Source organism: Lepidochelys kempii, chromosome 25, assembly GCF_965140285.1.
Source record: "Lepidochelys kempii isolate rLepKem1 chromosome 25, rLepKem1.hap1, whole genome shotgun sequence".
Lineage (NCBI taxonomy): Eukaryota > Metazoa > Chordata > Testudines > Cheloniidae > Lepidochelys > Lepidochelys kempii.
In genome coordinates this window covers 8,896,596-8,918,816 of record NC_136404.1, presented here as the reverse complement: position 1 = coordinate 8,918,816, position 22,221 = coordinate 8,896,596, and the positions used below count along the sequence as shown (strand labels likewise).

The window sequence follows — 22,221 nt, the reverse complement described above, 5'->3', positions numbered from 1 at the left end:
GAGAGACACAAGGTAGGTGAAACTTCCTCGGGTCTCAAAAGCTTGTACCTTCCACTGACAGAAGATCTCTGTGTAGCTTAGAAGTTGGTCCAATAAAAGACATGTAAATAATATGCAGTTACATCCCAAACCAATCATGCAAAGATCTAAATCTATAAATGCCATGTTCATGTTTGCATATTGAGCAGCATCAGTCTCTGTGATTTCATACCATGCCACACTTATCACCCTATGTGAGCACTTTGGGGTGCAACTCTTCATAGGAGGCCATTCGAAATAAGAGGTGACTGATGCAAACATTGCATTAGTGCGTGTTCCAGAAAGAATTGCTACAAATTTTGATACCTGAAGTGGTTTGTCAATCAGTGTTCTAAAAACTCTCTCAGCCTCTGATGGGGTGTACAAACCCCACACTGGGCAACAAAGGGGTTAAGGGATTATTTTGGGCTCAGCCGGCCCTTCCCCTTTCCATAATACACACATGCAGCAAATGCTCCATTTGCTGAAGGAATTAAAAGGCAGGGAATTAGCTCATTTGGGTAGCAGACCTGCAGCCTATGGCTCCAGCAGTGCAGAGAGGAGGGAAGCTTAAAAGCTCTGACACAGCTGACCAAAGGGGCCCTCCCTGAGGAAAGGGAGGACCCACCCCAGAGACAACCAGAGGGGGAAGTATCCTGTGGATCTTGGACATTGGTAACCCCGCCCCTTTTCTTATTTCGGTTTGGATTTCCCCACCAGGGAAAGCCTTGGAATAAGCTTGGGGGACGGGGGGAGGAGGAAGAGGCCCAGGGAGGACAGCCTTGGTTGCCAAGGCCCTGGGTTGGAGCCCAGTGGAGTGGGAGGACCTGGGCTCCCCTCCCTGCAATCCTGTTGGCAGTCAAGGGTTGCGACCATGACGACTATGCCAAACTCCCCAACCAGACTCCGAGTGAGGACTATTACACAGCCCCAGCTGAATCAAAAATTGGCATTGGGGTGCAAGGTGAAGGGAGTGAAAGTCCATTATTTCCAGTGTATGGAAGGAGCAGAAGGTATAGAATATAGATTAAAAACAAAGTGAAAATTATGTGCATAATTCAATGTACTTTAAAAAAAAAATCCTCTGACTTTTATAACCAATGCAGTCAGTTTTGCCAACTAAGCCATGAAATCATAGTAAGGAAGAATAGGCAGTGTAGAGAAAAAATTCCTTTGAGGCTCAGTAGTCAGTGACCTGCACAGCAAGAGTTGATTCCAGTTTGTATGTGGTGTTAAATGTATTCTTCATGCATCAACATTACTTTATGTATAGGGCTGGGAGCTCCCTTGGGAGCTTCTGAAAATCCTGCCCACAGTGCGTTTCATCCTAGTATCTGAGTGTTTTGTAAGGGTGGATAAGCATTGTCCCTATGTTACGGATGGGGAGGCACAGGCACAGTTCGGGTTGTATGCCCAAGGTCACATACTGAGTCTGTGGGAGAGCTGGGTAAGAAGTCCTGACTCCCAAACCCCTGCTCTAATCCAGCTGCCCACAGTGCCTCCTGTAATCCTCCTCTGCCAGTCTCTGTAGCTTCAAGGATGTCTGTACAATTATAAAATGCTAAATCTTACTGCAGCTGTCTACTCTTTTTTCTGGTTCAGTGACTGTCAGTGCATTGAGACTAGTTCTTAAACCATTTTTTGTATTTGGTTTTCCAGGCTTCTTGCATTTTGCATCTGATTAAATACATTCAGAAGCTACAAATAAAAGAGGTGCCTGTAGCCGAGGAAGTGATAGCCCTGTTTGCAGGTGAACTGAACCCAGTAGCTCCTAAAGCACAGAAAAAAGTCCCAGTTCCGGAAGGGTAAGATTTTTTTCTCCCTCCAGTCTTTTAATTGTAAGCTCTTAGAAAATGGGAGTATGCCTTTCTACATGTCTGCAAAATGCTTAGCACACTGTTAAAATTCCAATAATAAAGCTTACTCTGAATGACTAGAAAGACTACACATGGCTGTGCATGTGGACAAAGCTATATGTTGTAAGTAAATATATTCTGACCTTCCAGTCTGAGTCTATAATTGTTGCATTTGTTGCCAGTTTGGACCTTGATGCCTGGATCAATGAGCCTCCATCAGATAGTGAGTCCGAAGATGAAAAACCCAAAACAATTTTCCATGATGAGGAGCAAAGGCATTCTAGACATAGACAGCCAGAGATTGATGAGGAAGAATTGGCCAGGGTAAGTGAACATAAAAATACAGTTTATGTATTTAAAAAAGTGTGATAAAGTGGTATTGCCAACATCATTAGAGAAGTTGGAAATGTTGCCATAGCTGCATAACTCAGATGGGAGCTATGCCTTTCTCCCCACTTGGGAACATCTTATAAAGCAAGTAAGGATAGAAGTCATTGCATTCAACTGCTTAATCATTGCAAACTGCTCCAGAGCCTGTATGCAAATCCATACTTCTAATAATAATGTTGTCTTGGTCCATGCTGCTTTTCTCTTTCAAGCTGAGAGCAAAGTTTTTTTGCAACAGATTTTCCAAAGGACTCAGCAGCCAATGTGCAGAGTTCTTCTGAAAGTCTAGCGGCTTGCTTTTGTGTCTAAATGGGAGCTGAGATCTCTCCCAAACTTGGCCCCAGTTGTGTGTGCTGAGGTCTTCTGAAAAATCTAACCAGTAAGCTCTGCAGGTATATACTGTACTGACTTCTGCCAAGAAGATGGACAGACTTTAAAAAATTTAAAAAAAATAAAATCAAAGAAGGAAATGCCTGGTACTCTATCCAGTCGAGAGTCACTCGATTGAAATAGGAGTGTAGGTTTTATTTACTGTAGATGTGCAACCCTCCTCAATTTGCAGTTGACTTTGAGGCTTGTAGCATTGTACGAAGTCTGTTAGAGGTGGACATGATCAATATTGGGAGTTCTGTGTTGGGCTTTGTTACCAATTTTTTTCACAAAAACTGTGAAGGAGAGTACCCACACACTTTTGGTACACCACCCATCTCTGCAACATGTGCTATTTGTACCACAGGAAGACGTAGGGATTAAATAGGAGTTGAAGTCAAGGTGCCTCCTCTGAAACCTGTCCAGAATTTGCCAACTCTTAACAATTCCTGTTTGCAATGCAGCTGAGAACTGTCATGCTTATAACTCCCTGCTTCTGGCATTTTTCCAATTTGATCAAGAATTACTTTTTAGGCTGGAATAATTCCCTCTTCCCACCACAACTGCAAAACAGGGATAGAAGCAACCTAACTGACATCAAAACCTTGTTGCCTTCAGGAAATTTACATCTCTCCTAGCATAGAAGCCAAAGAATAGAGGGCAGGGATATTTGTAGGTTAGTGCTCCCTATCAGCTGTTTCCTAGTATCTGTTGCAACTACAAAACTTGAGAACTAGATAGCTTTAGACCCCAGTTATTTTCCCAGAGCCTCTTGAGAGTTGTTTGCAGTGCTACCAATATGCAGCAAGAACACACTTTGTAATGTCTGGAAATAAAGCAGAGAAAAATCTTCAAATTTATAACTACAAATACTTTTTTTAGCGCCGAGAAGTCCGGAAACAGGAACAAGCAAACAATCCATTTTATATTAAAAGCTCTCCTTCCCCGCAGAAGGTAAGTCTAGCTTGTTAAAAAATTCTCTCGCTGTCTGTGTATGTAACAGTACAAGGACGCTCGACTTTCATAGCCGCATCTTAATAGACTGTCTTGTGGATCTCTTCCCCCTTTTTGGGAGCACTCCAACCACTTCCTCTCCCCCATTTGTGATCTCTTAACAGCTTAACATCGTTGTGGCAACTGGAGCAATTGCTTCCATGGCAGAGTATCATAAGGATGATATTTAATGTAGGGTGATCTTTAATGCACAATTTTTAAATTACCATCTCCTTTTGGTCTCCAGATCTGCCCCTCCCGCCTTGGCTGGTCCCCTTTCTTGTTCCCTTCTTGTGTTTACTTGGTCCTTTCTCTCGCTTCTTCTCTCATGCTTTACTGTGGTTTGGGTCCCTTCTCCCCTGCTGTGTGCATGCTGCCCCGCCCACTTCATCCTTTACTCCCACTGCTTTGTGGGCATAATGCTCAAATGCTGTGTCTGCTTCTCTTCTGAATCACTGTTCTGTCCTGCTAGTAGCTTTGGTTCCTGAGGGCATCTCCAATCGGTTGCTTTAATATAGCACTGGCCTCTAGTCTAGAGGCAGCTGGGACTGACTCCTCCTTGTCTCCAGCTATTTATAGGTCTACTTTGTGTTGAAGAGCCTGAAAACCACTAGAATCAGCTGGCTGAAACAGTCAGCACAGTGTGACCAGCCAGTGCTCCATGGATCTCCAGTAGGCTGCAGTTTGGGAACTGCTGTAGCAGTAATTGCTGCTGTTCCTTTTAGACAGAAGTTGAGAATCATCTTAATAACTTCTTAAGTAAAGCCTAGAATTTAGAATCCAGCTCGGAAGAGCAGCCAGTAAAAGTGGAGTAAATAGCTGCAAAGAACGCAAAATAAGACAAGTCAAGTGAATCCACTGGCTTGGTGATTTGGATACGTTTTCCTTTGTAGATCAGGATAATTGATTTAATCTAAACTTCTTTCCCTCTCCCTCCCCCCAAAATTCCTGTGCAGGCAGTTGGACATTCTGTTGAAAGCAATGGAATGATCCAGTGAATACACTTGGCAACATGGCAGCTATGCAAATTGCCAAAAACTGAGCTTGGTGAGCGGTGGAGGTAGGGGGAGGTAGATGAGTGCACCTGGTATTGTCAGCAGCAGTGAACTCAGCAGTTAATTCATCAGACTGGCTGGCTTGAATGCACGCACAATGTGTCTGTTCTCTGGACCAAAAGCATCAAAGAAGCATTAATTAAATTGATTTGCTGCCTCTCCCTTCTTTTAGTCTCTTCTTTCTTTCCCCCACTTCTCCCGGGCTGGGGCTTTCTCCACTGCCCCGTTTCCCATGTCCTGGACCTCAGCATTTACCTTTGAGGTGGTAAGCAATAGAAACTTCCTCACGTGGTTTTTCTCAATCAGTTCAGTGCTTTTCTTGGATGGAACAAGTAATGTTAAAACAATCACATTTCATATGCACCTATTGCTACTTGATTAGCACCAATGAGCCAAATAGTTTTTCAGGAGGTCTTATTTAATCTGCCCTTTGAAATGTTCACAGGTTAAACTGTTATTTATGTTTACTATTTCTATATGATGGAGACATTTTCAAATGTTGAAGACACTCAAAATGTAATACATCAGAATTGATTTCTTGTTTGGTTGAACATCAGCATATGCTGATGTACCTAATCAAGCTTTGAAATGAGAGACAATAGCTCAGTATGCTCTCCTGTTGTAGAGTCTATACTAATGTGTCGAATCTTCCATTTTCCCAGCAATACCAAGACACCCCAGGTGTGGAGCATATACCTGTGGTCCAGATAGACCTTTCTGTTCCCTTAAAAGTTCCAGGTGAGCACATTGACCAAACCAATTTCAAATTGGAGATGAAGAATTTAATAGTTCAGCAACAAAAGAATAGTAACTTCCTCTCCATTTTAGAGGATAGGGAACAACTTTAGTCTTGCATGTCAAGTTCCCACATTGGCTGTCACTTCTGAGTGTGCTGGAAGCTACAGCTATTAAACTAAGAACCATAGTTTCCACTGTCCTGTGCAATGTAAGGCAAGTCTTCCTTAAAGTGTTAAGTTCAGACAAATAATAAAATAACCCTACTGTTAGGTGTAATACAGAGGCTGACTGCATAATATGAGAACAAACCAATATTCTGTCAGGAAACATTCATCTTCAGAATGTCCACGCTCTGCAATTTAATATCTGAGACAAAAGGCTGTGACCAGAGCTGATGGATTGGAGATAAAGTGAATTTGAGCTGTAGGCCGCTTCTGAATGGCTGGCGGATATAGAACTGAAAAACTATGGCGGAAGTGCAGCATATGGTAGAGAATTTCTAAATACTCAGCAGCCTTGCGCAAGTGACTTCTTTCATACCAGGTTTACAGCCTTAATGTTCGCCTAGGATTCAGCAAAGCGTTTCCCAAGGATATGAAAAATGCTGTCAAATGTTCAGATTGAGAGTAGTCTCAAGGCCAGATTCTTCCTTCAGTGATCTGTCTAACTCACAATAAAGTCAGCAACAGTTGTGGATGAGAATGGGAGCAGAATTTTGTCCACTGGCTTGCGAAGGGGTGTGAAGTTGGTTGGAGGAGGCTTTTATTGAAGGGACTGTGGACAGCTGGGAGGTGAAAGGGTAGTGTGGGGCTTTGATCCTTTGGGATTCCAAGTCAGGGGGCAAAACAAATGTTACCTCCTAACTTTCTAATGCGACGGTCAACCTGTAAGCAACTCTCACCTGAGAGCAACTTGTGTCCATGTGTTCAGGAATGCCCATGTCTGACCAGTATGTGAAACTGGAGGAGGAGAGGAGGCATAAACAGAAGCTAGAGAAAGACAAGAAAAAGAAAAAACAGAAAAAAGAGAAGAAAGGCAAACATCGCCGCCATAACTCCCTGCACACAGAGAGCGACGAGGACATTGCCCCAGCCCAGCACGTGGACATCATCACGGAGGAGATGCCAGAGGTCAGTTGCCTATTCAATCGTCTGAGCTGTGGGACTTGTTTGCATCCCACCAAGGCATATGTTAAGGTTCCCCATTTCCCTAATGTCAGCCTCACTGCGTCATTGTGACGTGTGGGTCCTGACTTCTTTGTAAAGCTGGTTGAATAGCAACATATGCTGCTTCCCCAGGGAAACCTTTACCTGCCTGTTAAAGGGATGGGAAATCTATTGGTGCACATAGCCAAAGGCTGCAGTTGACCCAACAGAAAAACGAATGACTGATATTAAACCCACAGTATATGTCTGCTGTAGAAATAATGCTGCCCACGTAGCCTTTTCATTTATTGTGCCTCACTGCTTCACTCTGAGTTTAACTGTCATCCCAGTCAGCAGGCTTTCTGCTAATATAGTTAATTGTACCTGCTTGTGCCTGTAATCTGTGTTCCAATCAAAGCCAGATTCATCGGTAACTGAAATACTGGGGTTTATGAAAAATAGTCCTACTTCAAATTCATCTGATAAATGCCTGAATGCTGGATTAAATTGTACAATTTGTGACTCCTCATGTCTAACTGTGTAAGGAGGCCTGTGTCACTTGTATCAATCCAGTGAGATTGAATTTGGGATGAGACTGTTCTAGTTTTGGAATTGTGCTCTGCTTGTGTCTTCAGTGGACAGTCAGTTTTTCTTTCCCTCCTCACCCAACTAGAATGCGTTGCCCAGTGATGAGGATGACAAAGATCCCAATGATCCATATAAGGCACTTGATATTGATCTGGATAAGTAAGTACAAAACTGTGATATGTGGGTTTTCTTGCCTGTTAGCCTGGTTACATGAGGGTCTTGGAGGTCAGTGCAGGCCTACAAAGGTTACGGTGATTAAAGCTCCTACCGTAGGGTCTAGGTTCTGCTTGCACTAAATGCGAAAGCCAATGTGGCAAAGCCCATCAGTCTTCACCCACCCCGGCCTAATCTGTGCACATCGGAAAACCACCACACATACAAATAACTTGTTTCTTCTGGGATTTCAGAGACCAGGTGCAAGGAATGTAGTGAATCAGCTCTGCTATTAGTAGTAGTTAAGAGCATGGCTGGATTCCTGTTTGGGTGCTGGGAGGAATGGGAAATGGGGAGAGTCACGCTTATAACTATTACACATGTACTAAGCAGTTGCTCTTCCTTTGTGTGTCTTCCCAGTAGTTCTTCAAAATGCTTTATTGGAGAGCAGGTCAGCTGATGGGGCTGGCAACTCCTTCCACCAGCCAATCTATCCCAGCCCATTGAGTAAGGAGCAGTAGAATGCTGGGATCCTCATGTGCCCTGCTGGAAATCTTAAACCCCCAAAGGGCATTTAATAGCTACCATCGGAGGCCAATTATAAAATGTTGCCTGTGGCGGTTTTTCTGCTGTTCTGGAGAATCACGATATTGGATTCATTGTAGTTGCTAGTTTAGGACCCACTGATGCCTCCTGCAGAACGTTGACGGCTGTTCTGTTCAGAGCCTGCTCTACGTTTCCCTTTGGGACAGTAAAAAAAAATGGGGGAGAACAGACTTCTTAAGGAACTCATCTGTTTCTTCATGAAGTAGTCTTCTTTCTGTTTGACTCCAAGAGGAATAAGTAGGAAATGAATTCCTAACAGGAAAGATCCTGGTTGCATGCAAAGGCTAAACAGACCAGTATGGAAAACACTAAGCCGAGCCGTTTCTAATGGAGTGTTCCGGGAGGTGTCATTGGGCCATGTCACCATTTCTATTCATGGTCTTCCCATTTACACACAGTCATTGTGCTCTTCTGTCATGTTTTTTCATATCTCTGTCCTCTCTCTCTTTCTCCCTCTGCTTGCACTGCTATGTCTGTACCACTCACACACACACAGTCTGATTTCAGGGAAGCCTACCAGGTAAGCATATCTCACAAAGTTGATGGTCTTTGAAAGGCTGGTTGATATCAGTGAGCAATGTGAACCTCTCTAGGATCATGGATGTATTAGAACCATTGCCCACAAAATATGAATGAGACTCCCCCAGGAGGTCAGACTAGATGATCATAATGGTCCCTTCTGACCTTAATATCTGTGAATCTATCTGTGAATCCTTACTGGCTTTCTTTGAGCCATGACCTCTGTCACTGTACAACTACACATGAAAGTGTTTTAAGACTGAGATCTGTTGACTGCTTGGTCAGACATGATCTTGTTGCTTTACAGTGTCTGTGTTTTGAAGTAAAGTTAGATCAAGTCCAGTCCTTCGTCCAGAATCTTCCTGACCTTGTGCTTGCTGCTCAACAAACATGCGAATCAACATGGAACAAAAACACAAATCTGAATGCAACAGTCCATGTAGAGGCGATGTATGTGGGGGTCAGGTTCCTGCCCAGATATGCTGCTTGGCTTGTACTTAGCATGCTCAGTAACACTGCAGAAGCCGGCTGCCCTCACCCTGCCTCCCCACTATCAGCAGGCCCTGGTCGTCTGTGGACACTCTCTCTCTCAACTGTCTCACCTTAGTATGACAGTACCAGGGAAGCTGATATTATATTTGTCTCTGGGCATAGAATATAAAACCAAGCTATTCAGCTCAATTCTGTTGCGATATGGGTGTTCCAGTTTAGAGTGCAAAGTCATTTTAATTTTAATGCTGGGGCTTGTGATTCACAGCACAACCTTCCAAAATGAAATTGCTTCTAAGTAATGCTAAGAGAACTCCATTTGCAATCATAGCGATCCTGTACAGAGGTTCAAATACAAGAAACATTGAGTCCTTGTCCTGGGGATTTGTTTGAGTCAGGCTATTACTTCATAAGATACAATTCATTGCTTGGCTTGTCACATTTCTATTGCAAATGTTTCTTCCTATTTTACATCTTCACTGGTTCCTCAAGGATAATTTCATAGGTTTGCAACATAATGAATGCTCTGTGTGTGTGTGTGTGTTTTCAGTTCTTCAGTAAGCATTATTTAATCTGCAAGTGCGTCACTGTCTTTTAAGGGTATTTAAGTGCCCAGGGCTGACAGCTCACAGTAGCCAGCAAAATATTTTAATCTAACTTTTGATGCCTGGAGGCACCGTCTGTGTGGTTGCATAAATGAGCCTTTATTGGGATTCTGAAGTATGGGTCAGTTGGGATTTTTTTTTTTGGTAGGTGATCTTAGGAGAATTCTGCATGATCTTTTTTGAGGTGGAGTGGGCGTGAGGGGAGGGGAGGAGAAATTTGTCTGGGAATCTAGTAAGTGCTCTGTGCAACAGGTAAACTGCCGGCCTTCACTGGAAGGTAACTAATCATCTTTTTTTAAGACCCTTAGCGGATAGTGAGAAGCTGCCTGTGCAGAGACACAGAAATGCTGAGAATCTGAAATCGCCAGACACAGAAGCTCCCTTAGTAGGAAAAAAGAGCAAGAAACCCAAAAAGAAGGAAAAGAAACACAAAGAAAAAGAAAGAGAGAAAGAAAAGAAGAAAGAGAGAGAAAAAAAGGTGGCTGAAGAAAGCAAAAAGGTAATCATCTAAGAAATGTCCTGTGTTTCAAACGTGCTGCTGTAAACCATATACTGCCAGGTATTTTCCATGTCAGTGGTCAGTTGTGACTGGTACTAGGACACACACAGCTGATTATTTTTACTTTGTTTCACTTCCTTGGATTTCTACAGTAATAAAAGCCATACCTGCCTAGGTGCCCCTGCCACAAGTTACAAGTACAAAAATAAAGTAAAGAGCTACTTGACAGCCTGCAAAACTCTCCCCCTGGCAGAACTCACCTAACTCCTCCCCAACACAGATCTAATGAAGATATGTCAATACAGTGAGCTGCTTTAGCAGGGAAATCACCACTTGAACCCCATTTTTATATTTAGAAAATTAAGTGAATTTCCTGCTGGCAAAAGTTGACACCAGTTGTTGGCTGCTGCTCTGAAGACTCAAATATTCTCTGCACAGACCAGTTTTGGTAAGAACAGCAGTGGCACGAGTTTCCCCAGACATGGCAGCCAGTGTCCCTGGTCTGACCTAGAGAGACCACTTGTGGGGATAAGAGGGTACTCCAGCCTGCAGACTGACTTGTTCTGAGCCTCTCTGCTGAGACTGCGTACAAAAGTGCTATTTAAAGCTAATTGTGCTGATGGCTTTATGAAGTGGAAACACATCTTCTAGAAGCTGGATTTGACCAACTGATTTCATGGGGGCCATCAAATGATAGATTTGTGGTTACTTCCAACCAGGGCCAGGTTTGAAGTGTGAGCTAGAGGTGAAATGGGTCGTGAGCTCACTTTTCAAGGCCCCAGAGCCGTCTGTTCTACCCATTTCTACACCTATTGCAGCATCTTCCATTTCAAGCGACTTGCTCTGTGGCTGTACATGAAAGCAATACAATGCAAATGTTAAAACGTAAACCCACAGACTAATGTTAATGCAGTGGTAAAGGTTTGTTTGCTTTGGTGTGTGTCAGGGGGAAGACTTGGATTTCTGGCTCTCCACTGCTCCACCACCCTCCTCCATTACACAGACACAGGTAGGTCTCTTAGTAGGCCCCTCAAAAAAGCTTTTCCTTGCGGTTGAAAGTACAGTTGCAAGCTCTGAAATGAACTCCAGTGTTAGTGCAAAGAGGGAAGGGAGATGAGGGCTCCAGCTCCTTCTGATGGTCCTACCAGGATCCCTTTGCTATAAGGTAGTGGAAGTTAGTCCCTTCCAATTCACAATTGCTCTGTGGGGTGAGACTTCAAGCCCAACTACAGAGGGAGATCTGTGGGTTTGAAAAGCACCTGTAAATGCATGGAAATAAAGGGGTATGCTGAGTCAGCTACTTACATTATGTACAGCATGTCACTAATCCCTCCAGACTAATTTAATGAGCTGAGAGAGTCTGGAAATGTGCAGGTCAAGGAAACCTGGGTTTGTAAGGTGGGTTCCATCCTCACTGCATCCCATTCTTTAGGGATATTGCAGTGTTCGTGGCATGTCTAGGTCCCCCAGAGCTTAGCAGTAACAAGACAAAACAGGGAGAGGGGTTACCAATCCTAGGCCGTAAAGAGTTTGCCATTAGATTACTGGCCAAAGCCTTGCTTTGCAGTGTGGAATCAGAGCTAGCAATAGTAACGGCTTCAGACATAGGCAAGGTTTTAAAAAAGGAACCTACTGTTACACTTTCAACTGACATCTTTAAGGAGGGAGAGGAATGGGGATTTTTAGCAGGCTTGTTTCTAGGATGAGACCTTGTGTGTCCTGTCCTGGAGCAGCTGCCTTGTCCCAAGTCCTAAACCCCTGAAACAAACATGTTAGCAGATCTTTAATAACAACAGCTCTAAGATAGTACAGCAGTAATTGATCCATTCTACCCAGGACTTAATTGTTTGCGTTATCTGCATTCAGTTAGTGTCATAGCCCTTCTGATTGCTTCCTGTCCAGACTGAGCCTGAAGGGAGCCCTGTCCTAGGTGAACCTGAGGAGAATGAAGACGCAAAGAAGGAAGAGCAAGAAGAGGACGATGATGAAGGAAAGGTGAGTGGTTAAAGAATTGACACCAGCAGTCTTGATCTCAACGTAAGTACTACCAGACTGGATCAAACCACTGCTCCATCTGGTCCAGTATCCTGCTAGCAACAGTGACCAGTACAACTGCTTCACAGAACGGTGCGAGAAGCTTTGCGGTAGGCAGTGGTAGGATAACCTGTCCCAAAGGATCTCTGAACCCCCAATAGTAAGTGGCTGGGTTATGCCTCGTAGCAAAGGGGCAATTAACTGACCATGTTCAACACTGAGCTTCCACCCATGGCCACATGTTCCAGTTTCACAGAGTCAGACCTCTGCTTGTCCCGCGCTGCCTTGGGCTTGAAGCATTTGCAGCTAGGAGGCAGGTAGCAGTGGCACACTGGAAACCCAGAACAGAGGATTATTCCTGAGGTGTAGAGCAGGAGCCTAGAGTTGAGGTGTTAGTACTAGGGAAACAATGGTAGTTTTTAAGAGCATGTTGCTGACGCTTGTTTCCGTTGCATGGTAGAAATCCTCCAGGCATAGGAAGAAAAAGCACAAGAAGGAGAAGGAGGAGAAATCCAAGGACAAAAAGAAATCCAAGAAGAAGCATCATCCCAGTGAGGAGGAACCAGCAGAGTCAGTACAGAATGGAACACTAGATGATGAACCACTACCGGTGAGGAGTTGTGCAGCTCTGGCTTTAGGGTCGCGAGGGAGGTGTGTTTGCTACATTATACCAGAGCTGCACTTGTACCTATTTCCCCAGCATCTTATCTTTCCCCATGTCTTATAGACCCTCCCATAGGCAATCAGATGACCTTGTGGCAACTACAGAATTCCCTTCTATGGATAATTAGAGGGTTTAATGTATTTTTAGCTGTCTCTTCCTGCAAAGTGAGGAGGAGCCATCATGTGACCAGCCAGCTGTCCACAGACTGTAGCTTGGGAACCACGCCCTGGCGCTGTTCTAGCCGAACATCCTTTCCTCCTCAGAGTTAGAGGATGTTTCAACTAAGCAAATGTTTCCCATTTGCTGCTTGGAAAACTCACTTCACATTGGAAATAGAGAGAGAAACTATGCCTGAAAACCTTGGTGTTCAGGACTGCTCAGAGGCATGTGGAAATGAAGCGGCAATTTCTAGGGCTGGTTGCCAACAATGTCTGCATTAAGCACTCTCTTTCTGAGGGGCTTTTGCTGAGCTGGTTGTGTTTATCAGTGAGCCCATCGTAGGTGGCTTCCCTTGGGGCGTGTCTCCTATTTCAACTACTATTTCTGCCTCTTCCAACATGATTAATATGAGCTCTTGATTTGCTTTACCTCTCGGGGTAGGACTACACTTACAGCACCGTATAGTGTATGGACAGTGCACACTCAGACAGCACGGGTATAAATAAGTGTAGATGGTGAGGCAGTGCGTAGGTGAGAAGAATACATACACACCAGATCCCTGTGTACCCTTCGTGGCTCTCCAATGCCTCTCATGTCTACACTGCTATTTTTAGTGTCCCACTGCCAGCAAGGAAAGGCTCCAGCAGCTCACTTCTTCTGGAGCCTTTCTCTCCTGCCTCCCCCACCAGGTGCCTTTCACTGTGGCGTTCAGCTGTACATACCCTGCATGCCACTGCAAGCCCAGACAAGGCCTCAGGCTTGATTTAAGCTTATTCCCTTGTGCAAGGGAAATCAGTGAATTATTTTCTTCATATTAGGAGCCCCTTAAATGTAAACAGGTTTCTGTGCTGCCTGCAATAGTTGACTGCTGTTGACACTCGAACTTGACCTTAGATATTCTCGTACTCTGGCAGAGCTATTACAGTTAAGTGCAAGCAAATGCCCCTCTGTTCAGAATTATGCCTGGGAGGGAGGTCTGCTTGCTTTGTAGAGTTGAGTTCTCTTTCATACACATGGCTCTTTGTATAACTTTGTGCTTGTTTTTCAGCCTATGTCCAGTTACTGCCTTCTTGCTGAAAATTCATACATTAAAATGGTGAGTAACTCAGTTGTTAGTGTGTCTCTCTAACTTCTCTCCCGCTTACAATTTCTCAGCACTTTTGAGAGAGAGCCCTGGGACAACTTACAGATGCATCGGTTTTGCATAAGCAACATTTAACTAGAGAACCATCCCAATTCCTGCAGCTAGAAACTATCAGGCAGATACGTCCATAGCAAGATCCATCCCTGTCCTTTTAGTTATCAGCACAAAAGTATGGGTAAATCCAACTGCTTGAATGTCCTGCAGTGCAGTTAAATGAAGCCTCAACACTGACCAGCGGTAGGGATGTGTGTAATCCCTAAATTGTGTTTAATCCACTGCTCTCTGGAACCTGTCAATGTGTACAGTAGGCAGCTTCTAAAGCTTCCCTGTGATTTCTTCGTTCACAGACATATGACATTCAAGGAAATCTCCAGAATGATAGTCAAGTCACTGTCTCCGTGATCTTTGAAAACAAGAGTACTAGCTTCCTGAAAAGTATGGAATTAAATGTCCTGGACTCTCTCAACGCTAAAATGCTGCGGCCAGAAGGGTCATCGGTACATGATGGGATACCTGTGCCGTTCCAGCTGCCCCCTGGTATGGCCAGTCTTCAGCTCTGTCTGTGGGTCTCAGTATGTCTAGTCCCATGCTGCCCTCTCGTGGGGAGACTAACTGAGCTACTTGCTACTTTTCAGAAAGTAGCTGGTGGTGATGCTTAGTCTGCATGCTAGGTAGACCCTCAGCTTCACTGGAGATGTGCCCACGCTCCAGTAACTGTACTTTCAGGTAATGGTAGACTGTGCTACCGAGTGGCTAATACATAGGACTGGGAATCAGGCTACCTGTGTTCTTTCCTGGCTCTGACACAGACGATGTACTGTGGATGTCATCAGGGCTGCCCACCTCAAACACTCAAAAATGACTTGGCTTAAAAATTATTATTATTTTTTAATAATATGGGGCTGTTTGCTTTCTGGGTGCTGAACCTTTAGGTTGCACGTTCTCAAGCTTTTCTCTGCTACCATGAAAGCTGAGGTTCTCACCTCATCACCTGAATCCAGGTCTTAAATTTACACTGAAGATTGCAGACGCGTGATAAGATCACAGGGGTTGGCTGCTCTGAGGCACTGAACTGCATTGGGCCTCAGTTTCATCCCTGGTAAATTGGGGGTTAATTCCCTCATAGGAGTATTGAGGATTAGCAAGACTACAGTGCTTTCAGATGGGTGAATGGAAAGCGCTATTGAAGGGCAAAGGAGTAATACTGTTACATACTGTTAACATGCAAGCCTATGTAGTGGATTTTTTTAACAGCTAAGCATGAGAAATAGGAACATCCCTCTCATATTTAATATTTGTAAAGTGCTTTCACTGCAGACTATTACATGTAAATAAGTATAGGACAGTAGATTCTGCTTAACTCCTCGGTTGCCATCAATAAGGTTGCTATTATCAGGCAGTTGCTAATTGGCAGAAGGCACATTTGCAAGGTAGCAGTCAGGGAAGGAAGCTGCAACTCTGGGATGTGACTTCCCTAGGTGCAGCCCTGCAAACCTGCTTGTGGGTAGGGTAGCTGCAGGCCTGGGTGCTGCAGCCCAGATGCTGGGGCTTTCTATAGGGAGCAGGGATGATGGGAGTGCATGGGGGCTGCACCGTACTTCTCCCTACATTCTCTAGTGGTCAGAGCTCAGCATGTCCCAGTGCTTCCTTCACTGTGTGCTGCCTCCCGGCAGGGTGCAGCCTGGAGAGTGCAGGGAGAGGTCCCATGCAGCTCCAGTCTGGGATGCAGTCCTGCTGTTGCCCTGCCACAGCCTCCCCTCCCAGCCTGCGTCCCCTTACCTCCTGTGTGGTTCCAGCCGCAGGCAGGTTTGCCAGGCTGCAACCCCAGAAGGAAGCACTGAGAGGGTCTGAGCACCAGCTGCAGACAGGTTTACAGGGCTGCAGCCAGGAAGGGCACATCCCAGCACTTCTTTCCCTGGCTGCAGCCTCACAAACATGCCTGCTGGTGAAGCTTTTTATTTTTAAAAGAAAGTTGCTAGTAAGTGGCATGCCATTACCAGTATCTGAATTCCATTGTAACAGTGGCAGCAGTTGCCAGTAAGTTGAATCTACTATATCGCCATTGTGAAATATTCTGCCAGGAGGGGTCATTGGACAGATATCAGCTAATGGTGGTAATCGGCTTTAGGCTGGGGTTTTCAGTGACCCAAAGGAGTTAGGTGCCCAAATCCTATTAATTTTCTGAGTTGGCTGCATAACCCCCTTCGGCTCCTTTGAAAATCCCAACCTCAGTCAGGGTTCAGAACCAGGCATTGGTTAAGCTCAGTGCCTATCTCCCGTGCTGATGCATAATGCTAATGACTAAAATCTTAGCCACATAATAAAGAGACACAAGTCACTTTTTGTGTCCTCACTCCACCCTCTCCTCTTTTCACACTAGGAATCTCTAACGAAGCCCAGTTTGTGTTTACTCTTCAGAGCATTGTTATGGCTCAGAAGCTAAAAGGAACGTTGTCCTTTATAGTGAAAGTAAGTGCAGCTTTAAACTCTCTACTTCCGCCTTCCTTTAGAACTGCGTAAGGGAGCCTGACATGGACAGAAGGCACTGCTTTAGGGCTCCTCCGAAGCATCATTTCACTTCTGCTACACCAGCCCATTGTGCAACCTGAGAAGTAGTTTACCTGATGTGCAAAAAGCATCCCGAATATAAAACGGGCATGTCCTGAAGTGTCACTCCTGGCAGCGTGTAACAGTTTTCAGATTGCGTTGTCAGCTAGCGGCTTGTTGCAGGGAGACATCTGCCTGGGAAGGAGGGGAGGTCAGTCTCAATGTCACTGGCCAGCCAGCCAGCAGGAGATGCAGCCCAGGGGCTGTTCTTTCTGACTTCAGCTTTCCCTGATCAGTTCTACACTGACACTTAGGCTCCATAGCTCTAAGGGCTGGAAAAATGGCTAGTAATTGGGTGTAATGCTGAGAGCAAGAGTGGAGCTGGCTGAAGAGGTTTAAGTACCAAGCTTTGGCCTTTCAAAATATGCTGTTTCTACTCTAATGGCAACAAATAGTCACATTAGTGAAGTATTTGAACATAAAGCTACAGCCCCAAATCCAAGTAGATGGCCAACTCTGAGAGAGCCATCGTTGTCTCAATTTTCTATTTTTTATAAGCTTTGTTGCAAATCCACCCTTTTCTTAGGATGGGGAACAGGAAATGTTAGTTTGCTTCTCAGGCTGCTTCCCACATTGTGAAAGTCGATCTCAGTGAGATAGATCAAATTCAGTCTGTTCAACCTTTATTTCAACGGGACATGGAGTTTCAAACTTGGCCAGATCCGTCTGGCTCACTGTGTTTAAACTGTCCTTTAACTCCTCTACGTGCATAGGCAAAAAATTCAAACTCCTCTCTCTAAATACGCTGGGTGGCCCAAAGTCAAATTCCCTAATCATGGCAGTAACTCCACCCCTCAGTCCTCAGGGAGCCCTTCAGGCGTGAGCCTTAATGGGGATGCTAAACCTGAGAGAGAGTCAGTGAAATCTCATCCAGGCCTGTGCGTGGTAGGTTGGGGGTAGGCGCCTTCTCTTGCTGTCTCCGGGCTCCCCTTCATCTCCTTTCCTTTGACCTTTTGCAGAATGATGAAGGTTCAACCCATGAAAAACTAGATTTCAAATTGCACTTCAGTTGCGCTTCATACTTGATCACAACGCCTTGCTATAGGTAAGTGCCACCTGAGGGGGCTCCAACATCCCCTCTGCACCTCGTGGCATTGGGGCCTTTGCCACCCACATGAAGCTTTGGCTGTGGGCCGGCTTTGCAAGAAGTGCAGCATGTTCCTGACTTTCCCAGCCAGTGGTTGCTTCTGTTCGTACTTTGTTCTGGGGAAAATGTACCCTACTCCTTACTTAAAACATATGTCCTCCCACCCCCCTTTATCCCGACACCACAACGTGTATCGTGGTGGGCTAGCAAAGTAGGTTGCTGAGTAAGCCTTGCATTTTTCTCTTTCTCCCTGTTTCAGAGATCATAGGGATACCCTGAGACAGACTGGAGGGTATATCCCTGTTCCACTCCTAAACCTGAGTCTCCTGCTAGATCTTAATTGTATATGAGCTGCCTCACTATTAGACTTACTAAAGCCTGCATGGTGCTGTCATGAAAGAGTTTAGTATGGGCGTGTAGCCTAAGTGCATACCATGATCTCTCCTCCATGTTTTTGCAGTGATGCTTTTGCCAAGCTGCTGGAGTCTGGGGATCTGCATATGAGTTCTATAAAAGTAGATGGAATCAGCATTTCTTTCCAACATCTACTAGCAAAGATTTGTTTTTATCATCATTTTTCAGGTGAGTTCCTAACACAGAACCTGCGTCAAGGTTTCTTGTTCCGAAATTACTACTTAAGGGACTAGCTTGGCCTAGGGAAGGTAGATGCTGTTTGGCTCTAGATCATTGATTCAAATTCAGTCCAGCTGAAACCAGTTTGGAGGAAGGCATCTTGGCCCTGTTTTAGTAGACAGGTGTCCCTGTCCGGAAGGAACTAATTAAAGCCTGAACAATTCGATTGGATCCATATAGTTTGTCCAGTTCAGTGAGGCACATTGGGAGCCAGTGCTGCTGGCTCTGTGGAGAGAATATCTCAGCCTCCAGTGCTGTCAATCTGATCTTTCACCAGCACTAAAACTAATTGGAATGGGAAGAATTTAGCTTTATATATTGGAGTAATTGCAAATTCTAAATGACTAAACTAAAGTGGAATGTCTTCACCACATCCTGGGGCCCAGCAATTCTTCACCAAAGCTGCTTGGCTTTAAAATGGCCAGCATTGGTTAGGCTAAATTTACAGCTTTTGGATAAATCTGCTCTTTGCTGCAGGAAGGTCAGTTTTGTGAAGTCACATCATCATTAAACTTAATATACCAAAATAACCCAAACATTTGAACAAGCGAATAGACGGTTAAGGCATCCTACCGTAACTCCTGGGGCAGGTCGCTGTCAGCAGGATGGCCCCAGACAGCGGCTGTATTTACTCTTTTGAGGAGAAGGTAGAAAAGGCTGTTAAATAAAAATGGCTGCTTTCTTCTGTAGTTGTGGAACGAGTTGACTCTTGTGCATCAATGTACAGTCGTTCTATCCAAGGCCATCATGTCTGCCTACTGGTAAAAAAGGTGAGTGCCCCATAGGGCTCTGCAATGGTGCAGTCAGGTGGAAACTAGCTTATCTGGGAGCCTTTTTACTGGTTTAAGGCAAAGGTGGAAATATTCCCAGTTCATAAAAATCTTAAGAGGGTGGGATTCAGGGTGGCTTCATTCAGCCAGCCCAACTGCTTGGGAGGGATCCTGGTGAGCCCCTTGTGCCCTGTACTGCCTGGGCTAACATGGACAAACCTCTGTCCTGTGTCTGAATGAACAGGGGCCAGTACCGTTGTGCAGAGCACATCCTCTCACCAGAGGTGAATTAAGGTTTCCTGGGGCCCTGGGCCAGAGCAAGTTGGGGGGCCCCTGCCCCCATTCCACCCCTTTCCACCCAGGGTGCCCCCTCATTCTGCAGCCCCGCAACCCCTTTTACTTCCCTCCCCCCAAAGACCAGAGTAGCTCAGACTCTGACCATGTCCCCGGGATGCAGCAGGGAGTGAGAGCTCCTCCAGTCCCAGGGCCGCTGTGGGGGTCCAGGTGATGGTACTCCTTCTCCCCCCACCCCCTGCACTTCTGCGGGGTGCCAGGGTCAGGGTGCTGGGGCTTCTGCCTGCCCTGCAGCTTCTGCTGGGGATTGGTTGTGGGGGGGGCTTCCCTTGTCCTGCGGCTTCCGATGGGGTCTGGGGGCGCTAGAGATTCCCCCGCCTGGTGCTGCTGCCGCAGAGCAGGGTCGGGGCACGGGGGCTTCCCCCAGCGGCCAGGGCACCCCAGTTGGCCAGGGCCTCTGGGCACAGGTCCCGATCGGCTCAGTGGCTAATCCGCCACTGCCTATCACCCTCCCAAAGAACAGACCTAGGGCCTGCCTTGGCTCCCACTGACTCCTCTGGGAGTAGAATTGTGCCCTTAGCCCCTTCTTTAGTAACTGACTGGCTCTTTTTTTAAAGGGAGAGAATTCAGTATCTGTTGACGGAAAATGTAATGATTCCACCCTGCTGAGCAACTTGCTGGATGAGATGAAAGAGACATTATCAAAGTGCTGAATAGTCTTTATAAATATTGCAACTACAAGAGATGCACTTAAAAAAGTGTAAGACAGATTCAAGTGTTACGTTTCTCCCTCGTACGCATGTACTATCTCGGGGCACGTGCTTTTCAGTTAACTCCACCATCGTTTGCAGTTTAGACATTTTAAGGCTGTATGTTACCTTTTTTATTTGGTATCTTTTTACCAACTGTGGTGTTAACCCTTTCCAGCCCAGTGAGATCCTGACATGTTTGGGGGGTTATTTATTCAGCAGTTCCCAGCAATCCAATACACCCTGCCTCCCATATGGAGCAGAATGTTAGCAGCAGCACTTGTTAACGTAGGAGGTTGCCTTGGCCCTTGTCTGTGGAATATGTCTGCTTTAGTAGGTGTATGTTTTTAGCAGAGGCTGGTGTTGGACCTGAAGGCAGGTACCTCCTACTCTAAAGCTCACTTGGTCCTGAATATCAACATCCTTGGTATCATAAGAGCTAATCAGTATGCACCCGGTAAGAGTTTGGGACACTCCTGGGTTTCTGCTTATGGTAGCTGCCTTGGGCCTTACCTTCTGTTAACAATAGCTAAAACATGGGCTGAAAAGTGTTGACTCCTTAGTCCTCTCTGCTCCTGTTCATCCCCAGAAAAAGGTCTATTAAACATCTCCCCATGAGTGATCTCTGATGTGCTTTGTAAAGTCCACTGAAATTTCACATTCCTGAAGTTAGAATGTAGCAAAGAAACTGGAAATCCAAAGGTGTTTTGTTCCTGTTTTTTATTTTGTTTATAATGTGGCTTACCAGATGAGGTTGACCAGTAGCAGGTTGGAGAAATAGCCACCTAAAATACCTCCTGCTCCAAAACGTTTGTCCCCGTGTTAGCAATGTTGAGATGTGACAATGTGTGTGTTTGGTCCCTGGAACATTGTGCTGGCCCTGATTTCATGAAAATGGATTCAGACGTAGCCGGGTGCCAGCAGCCAAGGTATAATTGGGGCCGTCTAAACTGTACCTGCCTAGATGCAGGAGGGAAGAGCCGGCGTGGATGGAGAACACTACACACTTGTGTTTGTGGTACGAGTTACTACGAGGGACTGACAAAATGACTCCATTCTGTGCTGTTGAGAGTTCACCTGGAATCATTGACTGGAAAGGGAGTTTTCTGTCACTGAAGTACAAATGAGGACTGTACTCTTAACTGGCATCACTTTCCAGAATCTCTCGTTTTTAAATTCTTTGTGCTGTTCTATTTCCAGCAGACTTGGAATGTACTAAACGGTTATTACTTTGAGATGTGGGTAAAGAACTGTCAATTCCTATTACCAAAAGGGCCCCTGTGGAGGAGATAGATATGGACAATATCTGCACTTAATTTTTTTGGCAACTCCCCCATCCAACAGATGTCAGTATTGCACAGTAGACTTCTGATTAAAAACCCTACAGATTGGGGACAAAGGGCGAGATCAGAACTTTATCCTGATCTTACCTTTTGTTAGACACATTGTGCCTCTTTACACTCTTCCCATGTTAGGGTGTTGTCGGGCTCTGCTGTGGTTTTATTGCTAGGACCAGCATCGTATGCTGTCTGATTGCACTTGTGTATTGCCGGAATCCTTTTGCAGCAGGCTTCTGTGCTGGTGAAGTGGTAGTGTTTGGTAATGACGATCAACCTCCCTTGGTTAGCCAGTTTGTGTATTAGAAACTGAACATATTAAAATCGTCTTAAAGGATAATGTTCCTTAATTGGGGTGGGGGGGTAAAAATTCATGGATGAAGACTGTCACTTTAGCATGTAGTCTTCTCTTAAAGAATCCTGTGCAGTGATTCTAGACCTTTGAAACTGTATGATGTGTTAAAGAATTTATTTGCTATCAACATTCCCTTATGAAGAAAGACCACAAGCTGCTGTAACAATTTTGTGTCAAGATCTAATAAAATTTCAAAACAAAAGTTAACTTTGATTTTTATAATCCCTTTCTGTTCTTACAGCCTTTTATTAAGAGTGGTAGATGAGGTTTTTATAAACCATTTTCAAGAGATTGTTTTACCTGTCTCTGAAATTGCAGCCAGTTCTGGGGTGGAATACAGCAGCTCATTAATGCAACTGAAGTGGCAG

The 22,221-nt window shown here is 45.1% G+C and overlaps 1 protein-coding gene across 3 annotated transcripts in view; it reads left to right on the top strand.

Moving 5' to 3' along the window:
• The window catches only part of AP3D1 (adaptor related protein complex 3 subunit delta 1), a 73,745-nt gene extending 51,685 nt beyond the window's left edge, over positions 1-22,060 (top strand). For 2 of the 3 annotated variants that reach the window (XM_073324264.2, XM_073324266.1), the window contains 17 exons: positions 1,678-1,823; positions 2,057-2,198; positions 3,513-3,584; positions 5,341-5,416; positions 6,347-6,546; positions 7,235-7,308; positions 9,822-10,020; positions 10,967-11,029; positions 11,923-12,015; positions 12,515-12,664; positions 13,926-13,973; positions 14,369-14,558; positions 16,402-16,490; positions 17,588-17,673; positions 18,176-18,297; positions 19,039-19,118; positions 20,030-22,060. In XM_073324264.2, coding sequence (XP_073180365.1) covers positions 1,678-1,823; positions 2,057-2,198; positions 3,513-3,584; positions 5,341-5,416; positions 6,347-6,546; positions 7,235-7,308; positions 9,822-10,020; positions 10,967-11,029; positions 11,923-12,015; positions 12,515-12,664; positions 13,926-13,973; positions 14,369-14,558; positions 16,402-16,490; positions 17,588-17,673; positions 18,176-18,297; positions 19,039-19,118; positions 20,030-20,125 — 1,926 coding nt within the window. In that variant the 3' untranslated portion in view covers positions 20,126-22,060. The remainder of the gene's footprint in view (positions 1-1,677; positions 1,824-2,056; positions 2,199-3,512; positions 3,585-5,340; positions 5,417-6,346; positions 6,547-7,234; positions 7,309-9,821; positions 10,021-10,966; positions 11,030-11,922; positions 12,016-12,514; positions 12,665-13,925; positions 13,974-14,368; positions 14,559-16,401; positions 16,491-17,587; positions 17,674-18,175; positions 18,298-19,038; positions 19,119-20,029) is intronic. The other variant, XM_073324263.2, reaches the window with a different exon arrangement.
• Positions 22,061-22,221: the final 161 nt, after the last annotated feature.